The sequence below is a fragment of the Musca domestica genome, unplaced genomic scaffold, assembly GCF_030504385.1.
Source record: "Musca domestica strain aabys unplaced genomic scaffold, Musca_domestica.polishedcontigs.V.1.1 29, whole genome shotgun sequence".
NCBI lineage: Eukaryota > Metazoa > Arthropoda > Insecta > Diptera > Muscidae > Musca > Musca domestica.
The window spans coordinates 601218-620530 of NW_026712296.1; the positions used below are offsets into that span (position 1 = coordinate 601218).

The 19313-nt window shown below is 39.8% G+C and overlaps 2 protein-coding genes across 4 annotated transcripts in view; one reads left to right on the forward strand and one right to left on the reverse strand.

The window, feature by feature from the left end:
- The window catches only part of LOC101896339 (protein disabled), a 28934-nt gene extending 16917 nt beyond the window's left edge, over positions 1 to 12017 (forward strand). For 2 of the 3 annotated variants that reach the window (XM_059124471.1, XM_059124470.1), the window contains 6 exons: positions 2150 to 2740; positions 3281 to 6506; positions 6568 to 6659; positions 6719 to 7591; positions 7650 to 7797; positions 7857 to 12017. In XM_059124471.1, coding sequence (XP_058980454.1) covers positions 2150 to 2740; positions 3281 to 6506; positions 6568 to 6659; positions 6719 to 7591; positions 7650 to 7797; positions 7857 to 9069 — 6143 coding nt within the window. In that variant the 3' untranslated portion in view covers positions 9070 to 12017. The remainder of the gene's footprint in view (positions 1 to 2149; positions 2741 to 3280; positions 6507 to 6567; positions 6660 to 6718; positions 7592 to 7649; positions 7798 to 7856) is intronic. The other variant, XM_005182293.4, reaches the window with a different exon arrangement.
- A 2807-nt stretch (positions 12018 to 14824) lies between these two features.
- On the reverse strand, positions 14825 to 19196 carry LOC101896168 (diphosphomevalonate decarboxylase). Its single transcript, XM_005182292.4, has 4 exons — positions 19002 to 19196; positions 18776 to 18846; positions 18424 to 18541; positions 14825 to 16251 (listed from the first exon to the last, which is right to left on the reverse strand). The coding sequence occupies exons 1-4, from the start codon at positions 19051 to 19053 to the stop codon at positions 15296 to 15298; spliced, it is 1197 nt and encodes a 398-aa protein (XP_005182349.1). The 5' UTR covers positions 19054 to 19196; the 3' UTR covers positions 14825 to 15295.
- Positions 19197 to 19313: the final 117 nt, after the last annotated feature.

Genomic DNA, 19313 nt, shown 5'->3' on the forward strand with positions numbered 1-19313 from the left:
GTCCGTTGCAATTGAATTGCAAGAATGATGCACAATCCGGAGTTGGAACAGCAACATGTGGCGTTAGGTGCTGCGGTGTTGGTTGCTGTTCTGGAGACTGCGGTGGAGTGCCATACTCCGACGACGTCTCTGACGAGGACGACGAAGAAGAGGACTCGCTGGGGACTACGTTACTGCAGCAAGTCGCAACATAATCCCTTTCGCTGTAGTCTCGCAAACGCCTTAATCCGGAACAGTTCTTGAAGTGCACCCACTCTCTGCATCCATTACATCGCACCGAGACAGATCTGTGGTGGATGACGTTCTGACAAACCGAGCAGAACCAAGGTCCGGGGTTTTCCTCAATCCCGGCACGGACCAATAAAATCCGGAGCAAGCATTCCGGGATATGCTGCTCCCAATGCAGAAAAATAAACAAACACAAACATGTACATACTGGGTTGGCAGCCGCTGGCCGAAACAGGAAACTTGTTGTTTCGGGTCAATCCGGTATCGTAGAACCCGCTGCCGTGGGATTGGTGGCATAAATCATGAACTCATCCGATGAAATCCTCATAAAAAATAACGAATAAAGAAATGCAAAAGTCAGGCGGGGACGACTTTATGATAACCTACACCACTTTGCATATTTAGCAAAGCTATCCACAACAAATAAATGTTTTTTTTGGAGAATTTATGAGAATTAAATCAAACCAAACAACTATGATCGGGTTTGAATGGTTATAATGGCTTTAAAGCAGACATAATTTAAACCGAAGGCAACTAATATATGGGAGGAGGAGGGATCTCAATAAAATTTAGCAGATGCATTTCTATGCACCAGGCACCAAATACAAAGACATAGAAGTTTAAAGATAGGACAAGACAAAAATAAAATATGGCCACCCTATGAAAATGCCTCTGTTGTTACGATATTATAACTACATAGTTACCAATGTTAACTGATTTAAACCGCTAAGGCAATATGCAAATTTTTGGAAAGGTCTATGGAATAGAATTTTGAAACCAAAATTTCGAATTTTTCAAATTTTTATTTGTTATTCGTTTTTGTAATTGTGGTTTTTATATTAACATGTCTCTGTCATATGCTGTTACTCTATGTATTGTAGACACAAACCATTTGCTCAAAATGTATTTTGTCTAGTCTTTACCATTTTAGGTCTTTGCCAAATAAGCATTTTATGCACAGTAATTTTGAAATCGGATAAAGATATATATGGGAGCTATATTCAAATCTGACTCGATCTCGATAAAATTTACCAATGGTATTGCTGAGCTATATTTAAAATACTTTCCCGAATATCGTTGTTACGGGGTGAATATTACGGCTGTGGAGAACAAACGTAACAAATTGGATGGACAATATATATGGGAGCTATAGCTATATCTGAACCGATTTTCACCAATTTCACACATATGTTTCTAGGCTCAATTTGGTCTTATCGGGTGAAGATATATATGGGAGCTATATCTAAATTTTGACGATTATTCCTAATTTCAATTGGGTTCATCCTTGGGCTAAACAAATGATTTGTGCAACATTTCATCTCGTTCGGACAATAAATCCGACCTGGACTTACTTTACAAAAATTCATAGACAGACGGACGGACATGCGTAATTCGAATTAGAATGTGATACTTTGCAGGTCATCAAAAGGAACTGTGGGTCTACCTCGCTTCCTTCTCTATGTTACAAACAAATGCACAAAGACATAACACCCTGTCCGCAGTGTGGTTTGGGGTATAAATACTCCCTTGAATTTTATGCCGTTTAAGTTTTATTTTTAAATATTTATTGCCAGAAATAGACATCCTAAGAGGCGTAAGAAGTTTAAATTATTTTACTATTAGACCCACATTATCTCATATCAATCAATGAAAACTTATTTTGAGTTCAATTTCTGTTGACCATCATCAGTTCACAATTACAGCAATTAATTACATTTGGCTAGCAGATCAGTGTTTCATTTATTTTTCAAAATTTCCCTAGTTTCTGGTTGAACAATGAAAAAGTTTAATTGATGATTGTTTTGTCCTTTTTCAATTTATCAAACCAAATCAAACCAAACAAAAAAAATATTTATTAAAAAAACCAAACACTCTCACTAACCAAACCAAATAACCGATATGTCATTACCGCAAAAATCAGATGCATTTACCGATTTGGATCCATTAGGTACTGGTCGCATACGACCATATGTTGATAAGAAATATTTTTTCCAAGAGCTTAAAAATCCACCAAAAAAAGTTTTGAAAGATCTCACAGCTAACTCTTCCGTAACATCGTCGTCCACTTCGCCGTCATCGCTGTTGACAGCTGTAACCTCAACGTCAACAGCGGCAGCAGCAGGCGCGCTCAATGCATCCGCAGCAACAGCAGCAGCAGCAGTGGCGACAACTGCCAGTCTAACATCATCAACATGCCCAACTGCTTCATCTGCGTCAGATCTTTATTCCATGGCTGAGACTCAGAAAATATATAACAACAACAGCAACAACACCAACAATCATTTATTGCAATCATCATCCGTTACAGTTAGCAATGAAATATTGAATCTGCAGGATTTCGATATGATTTCGAGACATAACCCCCAACCACATTCTTCAATGATACTAACGTCTTCTAACATTAACTCTTTACTAACAACAGCAGCCGCCGCAGCAGCAGCGACAGCAACATCGGCCACAACGTTGGCATCAGCCTCCTCAGTAACAGCCGCCACATCCCTCATGTCCTCAGGTACATGCTATGCTAATGCTAAAGCTACTGCTACCGTTACTGTTGTCCATAGTTATGCTTCACTAACCTCGACCTCGAACTCGTATTCGTCCTCGACCACCACCACCAGCACCAACAGCAAACTGAGCACTACTGCTAACGTAAATCTGTCTATAAATAGTCTGTCTAATCGTAGTAACACTGCTTTAATCTGCACTTGCCCCACAACAATAACAACAAATAGCTTTACTACTAACCACTTAACTAACAATGACCGCAAGGTTAGCCAAAATACTAATCCTAATTTGCTAAGTCGACAGTCGACAACTGCCGTTGGCAGTGGCAGTAGTGGCAGTCGCAATACCGCTATGGTGACTAGTGGCGGCGGCGGCCCACGCGACGTAGGCGTTGACCAGTTAATTATGTCAACGTCTTTGAAGTCGCAGTCTAGTGGAGCTACTAAGCCATCAACAACAACAACGCCCATTAATGGCTCCTCTATCCATCAGCATACGTCACAAACTAATCATTTACGTTTTTCTCGGTATCCTTCCACTTTAGAGCCCATAGCAGCAGCAGCGGCATCGACGTCGTCTGGAGCAGCAACATCGGCCGATTATGTTATGTTGCCACGCGATACAGACCCCTTTTCACCAACGCGCAAGAAAAGTGATCCCTTCGAAGAGGTGGGTGATATTTTCTCCAAACTGGAACCATTCGAATTTGAATTTAACAGCGGCGGCGGTGTTGAACGTGAGGAGGATAAAGCAAAAAGAAATGCCCTCAACTCTATATCACCCGCCAGAGATAGTGACATTCAGGGGTCACATGATCTCCTATCTGGTCACCTGCAAGTCAGTCTGCCACCCGAGGGTGGCTCGGCTAGTGCAAGTGGTGGTGAAGCTGCACAACCGCCGAGCACGGTGCGTTCACGGCCTGTACCTTCATCGGCTATAATGGGCTCCTCAATGCCACCTTTGGCAGGTTCGGTGCCCGGCTCCCTGTTGAAACAGCAGACAGTTGATGTCATCTCAAGTATTTCCAACAAAAAAATGCCCCATTTGTTTGGGCAATCTTCACGTTTCCCCAAAAGAGACTCTAACTCAATAAATATGCGGCGCTTGCAAGAATCGGATTCTTTAAGTGAAACTGAAACTGCACCAGAACCACCACCACGACCTGATTCGGCACCATATTCAGAGCCGCCTCCCTTGCCGCCCAAGAAGCAATTTAATGAAATAATTATTCGACCAAGATCCGGAGCCTCTGCGGCATTAGGTGGCTCCTCTAGCCGTTACGAGAGTGTAACTTCTGCAATGAAATCACGCACTTCACCAGTGAGTGGGTCTGTGGATGTACCACCAATACCATTGCCTTCGCGTCGAGTCGGACGCTCCGATGGTTCCTATCCAGGGCCGGGACGACCCAGGAAACCTGGACACACAGAAGATGATTATTTGGCGCCATTGCCGGCGACGGCGTCGTCTTCTTTGAACGCAGCTGGAATTTCAAATAGTCCCGATGTGCCACCATTGTTGCCTCCACCTACACAAATTTCGTCCAGATCTAGAACTCATCGTCAGCAATCGTTTAATCAGTCCCACACACGACAGTCGCACGATATCTATGAAAATAAGCAGGAGATTTTGCAACAACAACAGTTGCAAAAGCAGCAGCAGCAACAACAACAGCAACAATCAAAGAACTCAGCTGAACCTGCTTTGGTGCCTGATATCACTCTCAGTCAACTGCTAACTTTGGGAATAGACGAACTCTCGGCTAAATTGAATGTGCCCACAAGTAAACTATCAACCATGACCCTGGTGGAGTTGACATCCTATTTAGCAGAGTTCCTAGAACAATCGAAACCGGAACCTGTGCCTGAAGTTCAAGAAAGGCAGAGCATCTTCAAGGTCAACTTTGATCAGGAGGGTACGTTTGTGGCCAAATTCGATGATACCTTTGGTGAAGATTTCCAAAATGGGCCATCTTCGGCTACTTCAACATCATTCGAGGCAAACTTTGCCCAATTCGATCAAGTTCAAGTGGAGCCACCAGTTGCAGGCGCGCAGTCTGGTTCTAGTGTACCGCCCGCGGATCGCTATGCCGTCTTCCGAGAAATAATAGACCAGGAGCTCCAACAAAAGCAAGAAGAGGCTGATCTCATTGGTGATGTTGTTGAGAATACCGAGATGGGTGTACAAGAGCAGGAGACCCAATTCGAAACAAATTTCTCGCTTACCACAACCGATTTGGATATGCCCTCCGGATCTCAGGACCTTTTGAGTGGTGACATGCCAGAGGTAACCTCCAGTCACCAGCCAACAAAAATTGATACAAAGATATCTGAGGTTCTCGCACAAGCCACCGATCGTTATGCAGCTTTGAGGGATTTGATATTGGTGGAAAATCTTTTCGATAATACCCAGCCTCAGGCTCCAACGACACAAGCACCAAGCCTTTCATTGGAAACCGCCTCGGACACTGGACGTTCTGAATCGAAATCTCCATTCCAAGGATTCTCGGGCTTTAATGATGACGAAGACGATCAGGATTTGAAACAACTAATGGACCACAGTGTTAATCTGGATCCAACAACACAACAACAAAGATTGGGTCTGGTAGATAGCCGTGGTTTCCTTGTTGAGCCTTCCTCTTCTGCCTTAACCGTGGAAGACGAAGAGGAGGAGGAAGATCGTCGTACCAACAAGGACGAAAAAGATGATCAGGGTGGTGTTAGCAGCGCCGATAGTAACGAGAAGGAAGTTGATAAAGACAACTTACCCATTGCCAACTATGAGCAATTGGCCAGTTCAAATCAACAACTCGAACAGATCGAAGAGAAAGTTGAAAAGTTCGAGGAAACTCCGAAAATAAGCATAACACAAAGCCTAACAACAACGGAAAATAATTTCCTTTCGACTGGTAGTGTTGTTTCCTCTTCGGCCATGTCCGGGTCAAAGGATGATTTAGAAATTGATGACCTTATGCAAAGAGCCATTTCCAATCTATCTCTAGATTCCAGGGAACGCAGTTCACCGGCTGTGGGCAGCAACCTGTTGCAGGCTCAACAGCAGCCACAAATGGGAAATAACGGCAGCACAACTAGAAAAGAAACCTCTCCTATACCCATTAACCAAATGAATCAATCCAAATCGCCTAGCAATAAGTCGCCTTCACAGTTGTCGCCCCTGACCAAACCCATGAATGTGTTATCGCAAATTATTGATGTTGCCACCAGACAAATGGAAAGCGAGGCAGCGGTCTCAAAAGCCTCCAATGAATCCTGGGCCACATTTGATACACCACAGCACCAACCGGTGGTGCCACCATCAGACAAACGAGCCAGACCATCCGCCAAGGCACTATCCAAATCGAATAACTTCCTTAATTTACCACCACCACCTGGATCCACATCGAATTGTTCCCAAAACGACAGTGCACTGGAATCTCCATGCTCCTCAGATCCTCGGGACGATGGTTGGCACAAACATGCAATGGGTGGTAGCAGTCTTTCATTGGGCCATCATTCAAATGTTGGTGGGAGTAGCACAGGTCAAAGACGTTATCACAAGAAAGAACGCCAGAATACCTCATCATCGTCCCGAGATCTTAGCTGGGATGAAGATCAAGGTGGCGGTGGCATGATGGGTAGTGGCCATATTATGGATGGTTATGGTCAGACGAAACGTATGGCTGGTCCACCACAAAGTAATCTCACGGCAGAACGTCTCGGCTATTATAGACGTCATGCGAGGCGTATGAATTCCTGCGACGAAGATTATGAGTAAGTGTACCCACCTAATAGATGCCTTCATTTTATGCTTCAATAACCATTACCTTTACAGCTATGAGCAAGAATTTTCCGCCAGCAATCGAAGCCGTGATCCTTGTAAACATAAACGGAATATCTCAAGAAGTAGGGATAATTTCGATATGGGTAAGTAAAGACGTGGGCTTATTTAATTTAAGCAGTCTGATCATGTGGTATGTTTTCAGATTCTCCTGGATGGTATCATCATCATCCCGGCGGACCAACACATCCACCACACCACACTTGGTCTTCACAAGACATAGAACAAGTTAGAGGTCGTTCCTTTGATCGTTCAGCTTATGAACGCACTACATATGGACCGCCGATTTACGATAAGCGAGGTGTGGGTCCACCACTATCCTCAACTTCCAGCTATGATCGTCGATCTGCAGGTGTAAGTGGAGGCCCTGGAATTGGCTATGATAAACGTAGCGGTAAATATTATCGCGGAGAACCCAGCACAAGAACATCAAATGCCGAACGGATTTATAGTTTGGACGACTTCGATGAAATGTTGGCTGCCACGGGAAAAATACCTCCACATCTGGCCGCCATGTATGAAGAGATGAAGGCGGCCTGCTGTTCGCCACAAATGATGGTTGGCGGTCATCGACAACGTAGCTCTGACTATATGTACGAACGTGATCGCAAATCATTTGATCGCGAAAGTCTGGAGTCCTACGATGGCTCCAATGTACCACAGAGACGTCGCCGTCGAAGCTACGACAGTGGTGGCATGCCTTCTGACCCATATGGCAGCTGTGATAGCCGCGATGATTATCATCGTGAACGTCACTACATGACAGCCGAAAAGAGTCGTTCATTAAGAAAGTCATTAAAGTCGTTGAGGGTAACGGGTGACATCGACTATGAACAGGACTCGGAAAAGGAATATCATTATCGGGATCAAAGAACACGTTGTGATACAAGAAGTCTACAAAGACCTAGTCAATTATCTACCCAGGGTGGAAGTGTATTGCCGGGTGGAACGACGGGCCCATTGGGTTCACAATCACGCATACGCAAGAGTAGTGGATCTAGCCCATGGGATGGCGAAGGTAAGAAGTCTAGATATAAGTTGTTTTAAATTCTGCTTATTAATGATATGTGTTGTAGAGCCCCCTATGCCAGGTCAAAAGGTATCTGCATCATCATGGAAGCGTCCATCCAGTGCTGCAGATTCCGAGAGACGCTTGGCCGAAAGCAGAAGAGCTGCAGTCAAGGGACAAACTCCATCGGGTTCAGAAGATGATAAAGATCGAAGGTAATCAGATTGATTCTATTTCTTCAGTACAAAAATGTAATTCGCTTCATTTTTTCCAGATATCGCAAGAAACGGGGATCTCGGGCCAAAGATCTGACCACACTGTCCGGTGGTAGATATCGTGACGGTCCCGCCATGCGTTCCAGTAATTACGATTATATTGGTGATTTGGATGATGATGCCGAAGACTATGTCGATGAAGAAGAAGAGGAGGAGGAAGAAGATCGTGCTATTGGCGATGATGAAATCTCACCCGCAGATGAAGACAAATTTGCCCGTCTCGAAATGAGGCGACATGAAATGCATAATCGGATGATGGACACGCATGTGCGCCGACGAAAGGATTTACCTCCACCAACAACACAAATGTCATCAATGGCCTACCGTAAAAATGCCCCCGGGCCATATGTCCACAGAAAACCACTACCTCCAACAGATGGCAAACATGCGGCTCATCCCCAAGATTATGGTTACGATGATGATGGTGAGTATGAACAGACACCAACTCCCAGATCGAATACCAGTAGCGCCCTGCCAACAGCAACACCCAACACATCAACCAAATTCAGTTTTGATGTTGGCTTCGAATCCGACTTTAATCAAACTTCGCCACCACCTGCTCCAGCAGGCACGGCGTCCAGTTGTAACTCTACGCCAGCGGCAAATGTAAGCGCGGCCAATACGCCAGCCTCGAAATCATCATTTCGATTTTCAAACGATTTCTCAGCTGGTCTAGAACGTGAGAAACATTATCAGCAACACTCAGCTGCGGGAAGTTTACAACAATATGACTTGGAGAATCGTGGTATATCGCCACAAGCCCCTACCGCCCCCACAACACAGGCAAGCACACCAAAACTGCGTTTTGATGACAATGTTAAGGTATCACAATTCGATGATGCCTTTGAAGATGACTTTTCGAAGACCAGCTTTGATGCCTTTGAAAATGACGATCAATGGCAGGAATCCCTGACAAGATCGGCTAAACAACAAATTCGCAACAACAAATTACAGCAACGTCAACAAGATCTAATTAAGAAATCTGAATCGATAAATATATTCGCCAAGAAGGTGGAGGATCCCTTTGAAGATGATGACTTCTTTAATAGTCCACCAATACCTCCTACTGCCGGAGGCAATAATGAAGACAAGCAGGATAAACATAAGGGAAATGGAAGTGGATTCCAAACACAATCTCAACAGCAGCAGCAGCAACCTAGTAACTGGGATGATAACAATACAAATTTTGCCAAATTCGATGAAAATATGTGATTTGCTGGATATTTCAAAAATTCCTATGGCAATTCGTCATTGTCCTACCCACAGCAGAGCAACAACAATATGCTACATAATAGTTATGGCGATATTCGTAATGATGTCTTAGCTGGTGATGATGATGATGACGATGAAGATGGTGGTGGTCACTATGCTGAAATAGATGTAGTTACCTCAAACGATTATTACTACATAACGAACCTCAATCAATACTATGACGAACAACATAGTGCAAAGGCCACATACAAGTTGCCCCAGCATCACACTCCCATTTACAAGCCCGCCCATCAGCAGCATCAACATCGTCGCTCGTGCGATTCTTCTTCTTCTTCGTCATGGTCCAACTACACGTACAACAATCATAATAAATATCAAGCGAATCGTTCGACATCAGCATCGGTATTTACCCAGTGCCATACACAACCGAAAGCGGATAAAGGACGTTACTGTAAACAGAAATCGTCACAGAATAGTTGCATTCATGATGATGATGATGATAATGATGCTACGGCTGGAGCAGGTATAAAAAATACCAATAATATTCTACGTAATACTCAAAAACGATGTCGACGTAAATTATTTGCTTTTAATTTTATGCTAAAGAATTTTATAACGTATCGTTTTAAATATGACATTCTATAGATCGGACTGAAGAGCTGGTGTGGATGGTTTATTGTCTATTGATTTCAGTATTTTTTGCATTTATATATGTTGTGGTGAAGCGCTATAACGAAATTATGTTAAAGAACGGTATGAAAAGAATAATACTACTCAATACTCATAAACGAGAATTTTGTAATAGATGGTTTAAAATATGACATTCTATAGATCGGACCGATAATGCGGTTTTTTGTCGTTGAATTTATTTTATGCATTTAATTCTGTTTAAAACGCGTCACACCTGTGTGCGATATTTGTCTATTTCTTGTTAATTATTCGCAATTCTCTACCAAATTGTAAACTTGCATTTGATCTTATTATTTTATAGAGACAAAGTGTAAGACCATTATAAGCATTTAACCCGATGGGTGTGCCGAAAAAAAATTGAATAATTTGCTACAAACAGTATATACTGGATTGAGAAACAGCTCAATATGATAATTGCAGAAAATGCCTTACAGAACTTTCTTTCATTTTACATTGACCCGAAGATCGTGTTTGTCGGAACTATATGTTATGTGAGCCCTTACTTTTTCCGCCCCACGATGCTCATTTTTCCAACTCGTGGTCAATACTAAGGTATTTAGCTTGATAGGCAACTTTTGTCATAGCTCTATCCTGCAAAGGAAAAGGAAAATTTTGTGAAATATATAAATGAGCCTTACCCATAAGGAATGTTAAACCATATTGTGGTGGTATATCCAACAATTACCCGAAACTTATTGCTAGCGACCCACATAAATCCTCTGTTGTGGAAAGTAAATAAAAACAAAAACCTGGAATGATAAGTAGGCAATTATATGCGAAAAAGTGACCAAACCACTTGATCGCCTATAAAAAATTTTGCGCATGCTTACATCATTGTCAGAAGGAGGAGTAAAGATGATGAGGATTTCACGTCTGATTTTGACCGGTTAATTTTTAGGAACATCCAGAGGTGTGGTGTGAACAGTTCTCCCCCTTCGTATCACTGTGAATAAAGTACTTACCTCCCAGTAACCGTTCAATAGAACAGTCTGGAGGCCATTTATCTGGACGTGCTCAAGGTGTTTGAAATGTTATAATGTGTAGGATTTGCTGTTATTGTAACAGCAATACATGATTGTTTAAGATCTGCTAATCTGGTTCTTTATCTAACTCCAAATTTCAAAATTTGGCTACCTAGAATAAAGATTTTCGGGCGTATGTTGGGTGGGTTTGGTAGGCCAATTGCAGAGATGAAGCTTTGTGTGCTGGCCTATATCACACCCTAGATAGACGTTCCACACGTTCTTATTAATTCGCGTCCAATACAAATTCGGACGGCTGAATTGTGTCACATTTTAACGGCATTGTTTTACATTTGGTTTTTGAAGTTCGTAACGGATAACACCTCCTACGACGGAGAGTTGGGGTACGTCTTCGATAATTTTAGCCACATTTTTTAACGAAATGGTAAACCAATTTGAAACTGATCTATATACCGATTTGAAACTGATCTATATACAGTCTATTGCAACATTGGTGAGTTTCCAATTCTAGCTGGAGTATTCTGAATAAACCCCTTATTAGTCCGTTTCTTAAGACCAATCTGAAGGAACATTCCAAAATGGGTTATTTTAAATTCCACTGACTTGGAAAAATTTGACGAATCTTTTGCTAGATAAACAGACATTGTGACGACGAACCAAACTGAACGAATTGTTTGTAGCTAAAACGATATCTCTATATATTTATGAACATTATGAATCTCATATAAATTTCTAATGCAATAACAATAAACAAATTGAGAATAAATGTAAATATATTTAATTTAAGCATCTTAACAAAACATCACATGTACATATTCTATATTAAGGGAATGACTATGAGAAACGTGAAAAAAATAAAAAAGATAATTGGATGAAGGACAAATTTGAAGAGCACTGTTAGAGCGAGAAAATTATTATTTACGCTATTATAAACATTATTGTATATTAAAAGAAAAAAAATCTAGAATCATGTTGGGTTACACAAAGTTCTACATTTAATTTAGTTTTTTTTCTCCTTGCCGATTTCCTATAAATGAAAAACTATCGAACAAAACAAAACAAAGATACGATAAGAAAACTTCTAGATCTAAGCAAAATATTTCAAAAAATCTATCCTAAACTAGTGAAAAATATATTTTAGAAAAAAAAACCACGCATACACCCCAAAACAATTTCTATATTCTGTCCGTTTCAAGGTTTTCTTATTATATAAATAGTCCTAGAATAAAGTTATTTATAAAAAATAAAATAATATTATTTAAAGAAAAAAAAAAACCCCAACCCACTAGACCACAATCAAAGATACTCAATGATACTAATAATTTATGCCCATACCAAAATTATGAACCACATCACAAACACACGTATGCATATACTTTCAAGAAATTGAAATTAAAAAAAAATACTATTAAATTTTCATAAGATTTACCATATGGCGTACATGTGTATGTGTTTAAAACAAAAAAAGTAACCTTCTATTTGAAATAATAACAGTTATGCCAATATATAGTGTCATTTATAGTACTCTGAAGCGTAATGGAAACCACAAATAGCCACAATAACAATTAATTAATTAATTAAAACGAGATTAAAGTACAGAACAAATTTCCAACAACAATAACAATAATCATAGAATTGAAGAACAAAGTGGAACGAATGAACCTACAATATAAAAGCAGAATTACAAAAATACATCCATTTAACAATATTAATAAAATTTATTATTATAAATAATACCTAAAATTAATAATAAATAAAAAATAATAATAATTACCATGATATTATATACACATGCGACGATACATGATAGTTAAAACATATGTAATTCATTAATTTAATTTTGTTTTATTTGTCGAGATTGAATAATTCAAAATAAAATTTAAATGTAAACCAAAGAATGTTTTATTTGTTGGTTTGGCGTATGTCCGGTATTCATAAAGCGACACGACTTCCCATAATTCGCCGAGTTCACATGGATTATTATCCGCATTATTTTGCGGATTATCGTACGGGACGGATCTGTTGTGGTAGCAGCAACGTATGTATGGTGTTTTAAACTTTGTAAAACTTTGCTTGCCTTCGCGCGCTGCAACCAAAGATCTTCTGGAGTGAGTGGGGTTGTTTTTTCAGGACAAGTAAAGAGGATCAGCGTATTGTGCGGTCCTGTACAACATGTCAGGCAGATATTTTTCCCATTTTCGTTAATTCGTGCATAGTACAAACTGAGACGACTGTTCCGTCCTAAACGTAATTGCGCCAAACCTACCCTGGTTGGTCTAGGCTGTCGAGGTTCTTCACCTATAATAGATGTGGGCTGGACCGTTAGACCTCCCCTCTGTATGTCCTTCCTAATAAGCCAGGGTGGAGGAGTTCCATCCAACATATAATAATTTGGATGTCTCACACAGTAACACCCAAACAGTTACAGGAAAGAATCTTCGTCTCCTCATGTAAATGGTCCACTGGAGTCGTGGATAGGCACCCTGTTGCACTTATCAGTCGCGTTGTGGTCTGAATACTTTTCCATGTCAGGACGACCACATTGAAGCCACATAAAGCGATAGGCCGCTTTAAAAGAGATCAACAAGGTTTCCTTATCCGCGCCCAAGTTTTATCGGCTAGCGCCTTGAGGAACTTGTTCCTATGTATCAATTTATAGCTGTGGTTTCCGCAGACGACTTAAACCTGCTGGCGAATGTAACCCCAAGGATTTTGGTTTAGTTAGTGTTCGGAGTTATGTGCCCCTCGACCTGCACATTCAGCTGTGTTTTCATCTCCAAAGTCCATGTGGTAAATAGTGTAGCCATTGACTTGGTGGCGGATATTTTCATATTCCTCGCATGGAACAATGCGATGACGCATATATCATCAACGACAGGGCCAAACGCCATGATCGTACTGTCATCCGCTTAGGTTACGATCTCAATGTCTTCTAGAGGACGTGGAATTCCTGAATGGTAGAGCCTATGCAGTTCCGCATGTATCACCCAATCTTGGCGAACTCCCTGCTTCACTCTGCGGGGTTTGAATTTCTTGTTCCGGAATTCTACAAACGACTGGCGTCCTCACATATACTTGACTATCCATCGTTTCAAATTCGGCCGGAGGGTAGTGTTTTCAACGTCCCCGAATAGCGTGGTATGATTGACAGTATCAAAGGCCTTTGATAAGCCGATAGCCCCTACTAATTTCCTATGGCAGGTCCTGTTCTGGGTGAGTTCTCGTGTCTAATATGTGTGGATATGGCGTGCAAAGCTGTTGTAGACGGAAACCGTTTTGATGGTTGACAGCTGAATAACTTCCTCTGATGCTGGGGAGGAGTAAAGCCTGAAGAGTCTTTGCTACTGGCTACAAAAGCGATATTGGACTATACGATTCGTCTTTGCTGACATTCTTACCTGTTTTCAAGTAGCTTGACCGCCCTGCCCATTCTCCATGCTTCGAAAACTATGTAGCCCTCCACGTGGAGAAATGGCGTTCGTTGTTTTAGGAAGTTAGATTCTGGTTCCCTGGATTGGGACTGCCATTTTTTACATGGAACGATTGAATTTTTTACCGATTGGGAATTCTGATTTTTCATGTGTGGGCTTTTCTAACTTTGTAGGCGTTGGTCTGAATACGGCTTTGCAGTTGTCCTTTGCCTAACAATTTTCCGTCATTGTCATTTATTTACATTGATTAATGTTACTTTACTCAAATCGATGATATCTCCTACTGTCCATCCTGGCTGAGTACTAAAAATCAAGATCTTCTGTTGAATATGAATTAATAGATCACTGAAATATAACATTTCAATCACACTTGAACCTCCTGTTTTTAACATTCCTTAAGCATTACGATGGACAAGTGATTCGGTGGATTCAAATATGGGCACAATAAAAAATATCATTGAAAATCTCCTGGTTTATTGATCGGCGCTATTCTCCATATATCTCGATTTTAATTGGTTGCATTTTTTGACAGAGTTCTTCTTTAACAGTCCACACTTTCAAAAGACCAAAAGTTCCAGAGCATATCACAGGAAAAATTCCCCCTAAACTTAAAAAAATAATTTCCTTTCTCTAAAAAATAAAATACCATAATTTCAATCAATTTTCACCTACTTTTCTTTATTAAATTTGTTCTAATTTTTTATTTATAAAATAGTAAAAGCAAAGCATTTGTTTAAATAAAATCATTTAAGATACCAAGCCAGGAAAATACTTTTTCTATATATATACTATTCTATATATTGGGGGGAGGGGACGTATTTGTATAATAAATATATATTTGTATATATGATATTAGTTTGTTGTCATCATTACAATTAGAAGCTATTAAAATTCATTCGTTATTGTCATCGTTTACTATGAAGCGTTTTGTTGTGATTATGTTCTCTTAATTCCTTGGAATTATTTAAAAACATTAGTTCGTTTGTAAATATTTCACTCATTGGTTTGTTGTTTTTTTTTCTACACATGCCGTGTGTGTGCCGCTGAAGAAAAGATGCCTTGAATTGTTCTGCCTAAGGAAACCGGCTAATTGTGGTTATATTGTACATATGCCTTATTTTATTAGTATGGAAGACCCGTTGATGGATTTAGAAGACTGTCGGTTTTCGTTAGACGTTGTGGTCCCAAACCCACTTTGGTGTGTATTATATATTTAAGGAGATTACGTTCATTTGTTGGCAATGTAAAGTTACCATTGAGTATGGCATCTGCTGTGGTTGGTGTTGACGATGGGCTAGCGGTTCCATCAATTGGTATCCCCTTGACATATTCAACACTGCCAGCAGCATCGTTGGGAAATGAAGTGTGTATGGCTTGCAGCACCGATGGAACATGCTCCTTGAGCACATAAAGACAGGCATTTGGTCCCGCATCGAATGTATAGGCAACACGTGTAAGACCCACAGCTGCATTGTAGGCATGTACAAATGAAACAATGGCATGTGATACATCGTTCATGTACACACATGGTGGAAATGTATCCAAGGCAATGGCATGGAATTGATTCGAATCTTGCATGGTAATGTTTGCAAATGTTTCAAAATCTCGCTGCTTTATAGCCTCGGTTATGGCTTGAATACGCTGGGGAACACATTGTTTAGCACGATATTTAATTAGATCGGAGGTTTCTACAGCCCGCTGCATGCCTTTGGTCGAACTGGTCTTTTTCCGACTATCATTAACCACAAGTATCAAAACATGCATATTTGGCCAGTGTGCTGAGGTCACAACCGGCAGAGCTATTGAATCTGAGCCATCGGATGCTTCACCTTTGTGCCAGCGAACAAAACCCCCATGAAGGCTGCGACACGCAGAGCCGCTACCTTGTCGGGCAATTGCTGTTAATTCTTCATCCTGTATGCCATAGAGTGTGGCCAAGGTATAAACAAGGCAGGCATAACCAGCGGCGCTCGATGCTAAACCGGCAGCTGTGGGGAAATTATTACGCGAAACGATATGTAGCTTCCATTCCAGGGGAAATTTCAGTGATTCTCCTTTTGCCAGGGCCAATCGTTGTACTGAAAGTAAAACGGAACGAAATAAAAAGTTAGTGGGCAAAAAATAACCACAGTTTTTGCAAAACGTAACATTTCACAGTTATTTAAAATGAAAATCTTTTGAACTTTTCAGACATAGTCTGCATATCCGAAAACAGTTCATCCTAAGAGGAATTAGCAATGATAGAAAATATATAAATTGGAAAGAAGGAAGAGTTAATTAGTTCACGTATTTCAAGAAGTTTGACAGTCTCTTCCATCGGCAGATCAATCGACTGGCAACCACCTTGAGCCATTTCATTTCCCACTATATTATTATTCACCGGGACCCAACAAAGATTAATGAATTCATGTATCTTTTGGCTTTCTTGAAGTCAAAAATTGCTTTAATTTCTTCTTGTCTTGATGAAAATATTGAAATGTCCCAAGTTTGAATGGAATTGGATGTTAATTTCGCGTTTTATGAACTCCATGGATATTCAAAATTTTGACCTCTTGTGGAGGAGATACTAGAAGGAGTGGACCGATATGTCACATTTTCACAGCAGATTTTGTGTCAGTAGAAAAAATAGAATGTGCGAAATATGAATATGATTTTATAATCGTTTTGATTATTCAAAACTTTGACCCTTTGTGGGGGAGGTACCAGAAGAAATGGTCTGATCTCTACCGTCTTTACAACAGATCTTGTGTTGAATATTGAGTTGTAGAAAGTCTGAATGGAATCAGATGTTAATTTCGCGTTTTATGTGTTTCTTGATATACTCATAATTTTGAACCTTTGTGGGGGAGGTACCAGAAGGAGTGGACCGATATATTCCATGTTAACACCAGATAAAAATATTGTGATGTGTGTTGTTTGGAGACAATCGGGCTCTTACATCACATGCTATAAGAGTTATAATTATTTAATTTTTGACCTTTGTGGGGGAGGTACTTGATGATGGTCTAGGGTCTAAACCCGTTAATTTGAGTAGGCACGTTTTGACCGTATGAAATAATATATAACCTCTTTACCTATATGGTTGAGGGTATAAAAACGCTGCTATTTTCATTAGGCTTATATGAGCGTTTAATAAAAAGATTTTGACAGAACACAATGTGGGCATGTGACTACTAATCACCTTCACCTAAAATATTACGACTTGTAGGTATGTCCAGGATCCGTGCATGAGGGATGCGGCCGAAGCCCCCAGCTCCACGAAAGTTGCACAGTTTAACTATTTTCCATTTTCCAGTAAATAGTACTATTTCAGTTTTTGTAGTGTTCACTCCCAAAACATTGCCCTGGCCCAATCAGACAAGCTATGGATCGACTCAAACTTCACATTGCTGAAAGCTCCCTCTATATCGGGAAAAGCTTTCAATGTGAAGTTAGGGTTTTCCATATACTTTTTAATGTAATGCATGTTCCTTAGACATGTATAAACAAATTAATTAAATATATCAGAATGACTTTCAAAACATAACTCAATAATAAATGGGAAGAAAATGTAACTATACTTTGGCCACTGCTATTAAAATCACATACCAATTATACAATTATTTATAGACTGCACAAAGCAATTTAAATGACTTGAAAAGTAAATGTAGTTACGATTTTAACGAGTTTTTTTATCTATCTTTCAGTAAGTTTTAATCAATAAATTTTATGTTAATTACGTTAATTGTTTTATTTTACTAACAAGTTGAATTTAATTTTCTAAGAATGGTTTGAAAACGCAGATAGTTTCATGCTTGAGAAATTAAAATAGATGGTAATTTTAGGATATTTTCTCTCAGTTTTACATAGATAAATCAAAAGGGCATAGTTGTTAGAAATTAGAAAAATATCCTGAAATTATTGATCTATTTAGAAACGAATTTTGAAGCGAAATATCGAGTAATATCTCACCCTGGCCATTATAATCAATTATGTAAATTGCCAATTAATCTATGTTTTTAGATGTGATGGAAACCAATTCGAATTTTAGAATCGAAATTGTTTTTTATTATCCTTGAGTATTTCAAGTTCCAAATTATTTTGTAAGAGGAACTGAACTGTATTCAAATCCTATGTTTTCCTTTTCTTTGCCGAAACAGTTTTTTGTGTCAGCATTGTTTAAGTATCGTTCAATCCATGACATTTTCTTTTCAAAGCAAAATCCCTTTGATTTTGTGCGTTTGAATTCCGATTTAAATCTCAATACTCACAAGCTTTTAAGCATCTCATTGCACGCGGATTATCTTCAAAGGGCACTTCCTCGCCATTGAGCCACATACGGTGTTCCTTGTAGGTTGAACACGCTGATGCTGTTGTCTTTGCACACATCTACAAAACAAAGTGAGAATGAAATCGTTTGTCAAGTAGGTATTTTGTTTGGAAATAAAAAAACCATGTCAAAGGTTGTTGGTACGAATGGCTTTCTGTTATGCCCAACAATACGTCTACCTATCTCACTGAATATATTGTCGTGTTAAGCAAACAATGGTGCATTCAATGGTGTGTATCTACTCTACATACCAATCGACAACCATAAGTATGTCATACAAAAGCTCCACTTACCTCATCCGTACTTAGAGTCATACTCAATGAATCGTTTATGGGTAATATCAGCTCCTCATCTCGCTTACCCCCTTTGGATAATTGCAGAGGATAATAACATGAAAAAATATATATAATTTAATTAATAGTACTAAAGTTTAATACATCAAAGGGTAAATATGGCCAATGGAAAGTGAAAGCCACTTCCATTGTATGGGTGCAATGTATTCCTTTTTGTAATACTTACAATATTTTATTAAAGCTATATTGACGGGTGCTATGCACGTTTCTATGAACATTTTCTTTTCGTCCACTGCTGGTCTAAATGATTGTTGGAAGAATAATAAAAAATTGTCGATAAATCGACAGTAGTATTTGGTCCAAACAGGAAACACAACTTTACGGTAAGAAATTTTCTAACAAACTGAAAAACTTTCACTTTTCTTTGATTACATACTTCGAAGCTGCTAATTCCGTTTAAACGCCGTAGAATTGAAAAGAAAGCGCAAATAGCCGATAAACAAGAGGAATCAAAACAAAAGCTATGAAAGAGGGAGAA

Coding starts and splice junctions, on each gene's coding strand:
- LOC101896168 (XM_005182292.4), bottom strand. CDS start 19,053: ATGTTCATAGAAACGTGCATAGCACCCGTCAATATAGCTTTAATAAAA. Junction 18,847..19,001: donor TATAGCTTTAATAAAATATT/GTAAGTATTACA, acceptor AATTATCCAAAG/GGGGTAAGCGAGATGAGGAG. Junction 18,542..18,775: donor TGACTCTAAGTACGGATGAG/GTAAGTGGAGCT, acceptor TTTGTTTTGTAG/ATGTGTGCAAAGACAACAGC.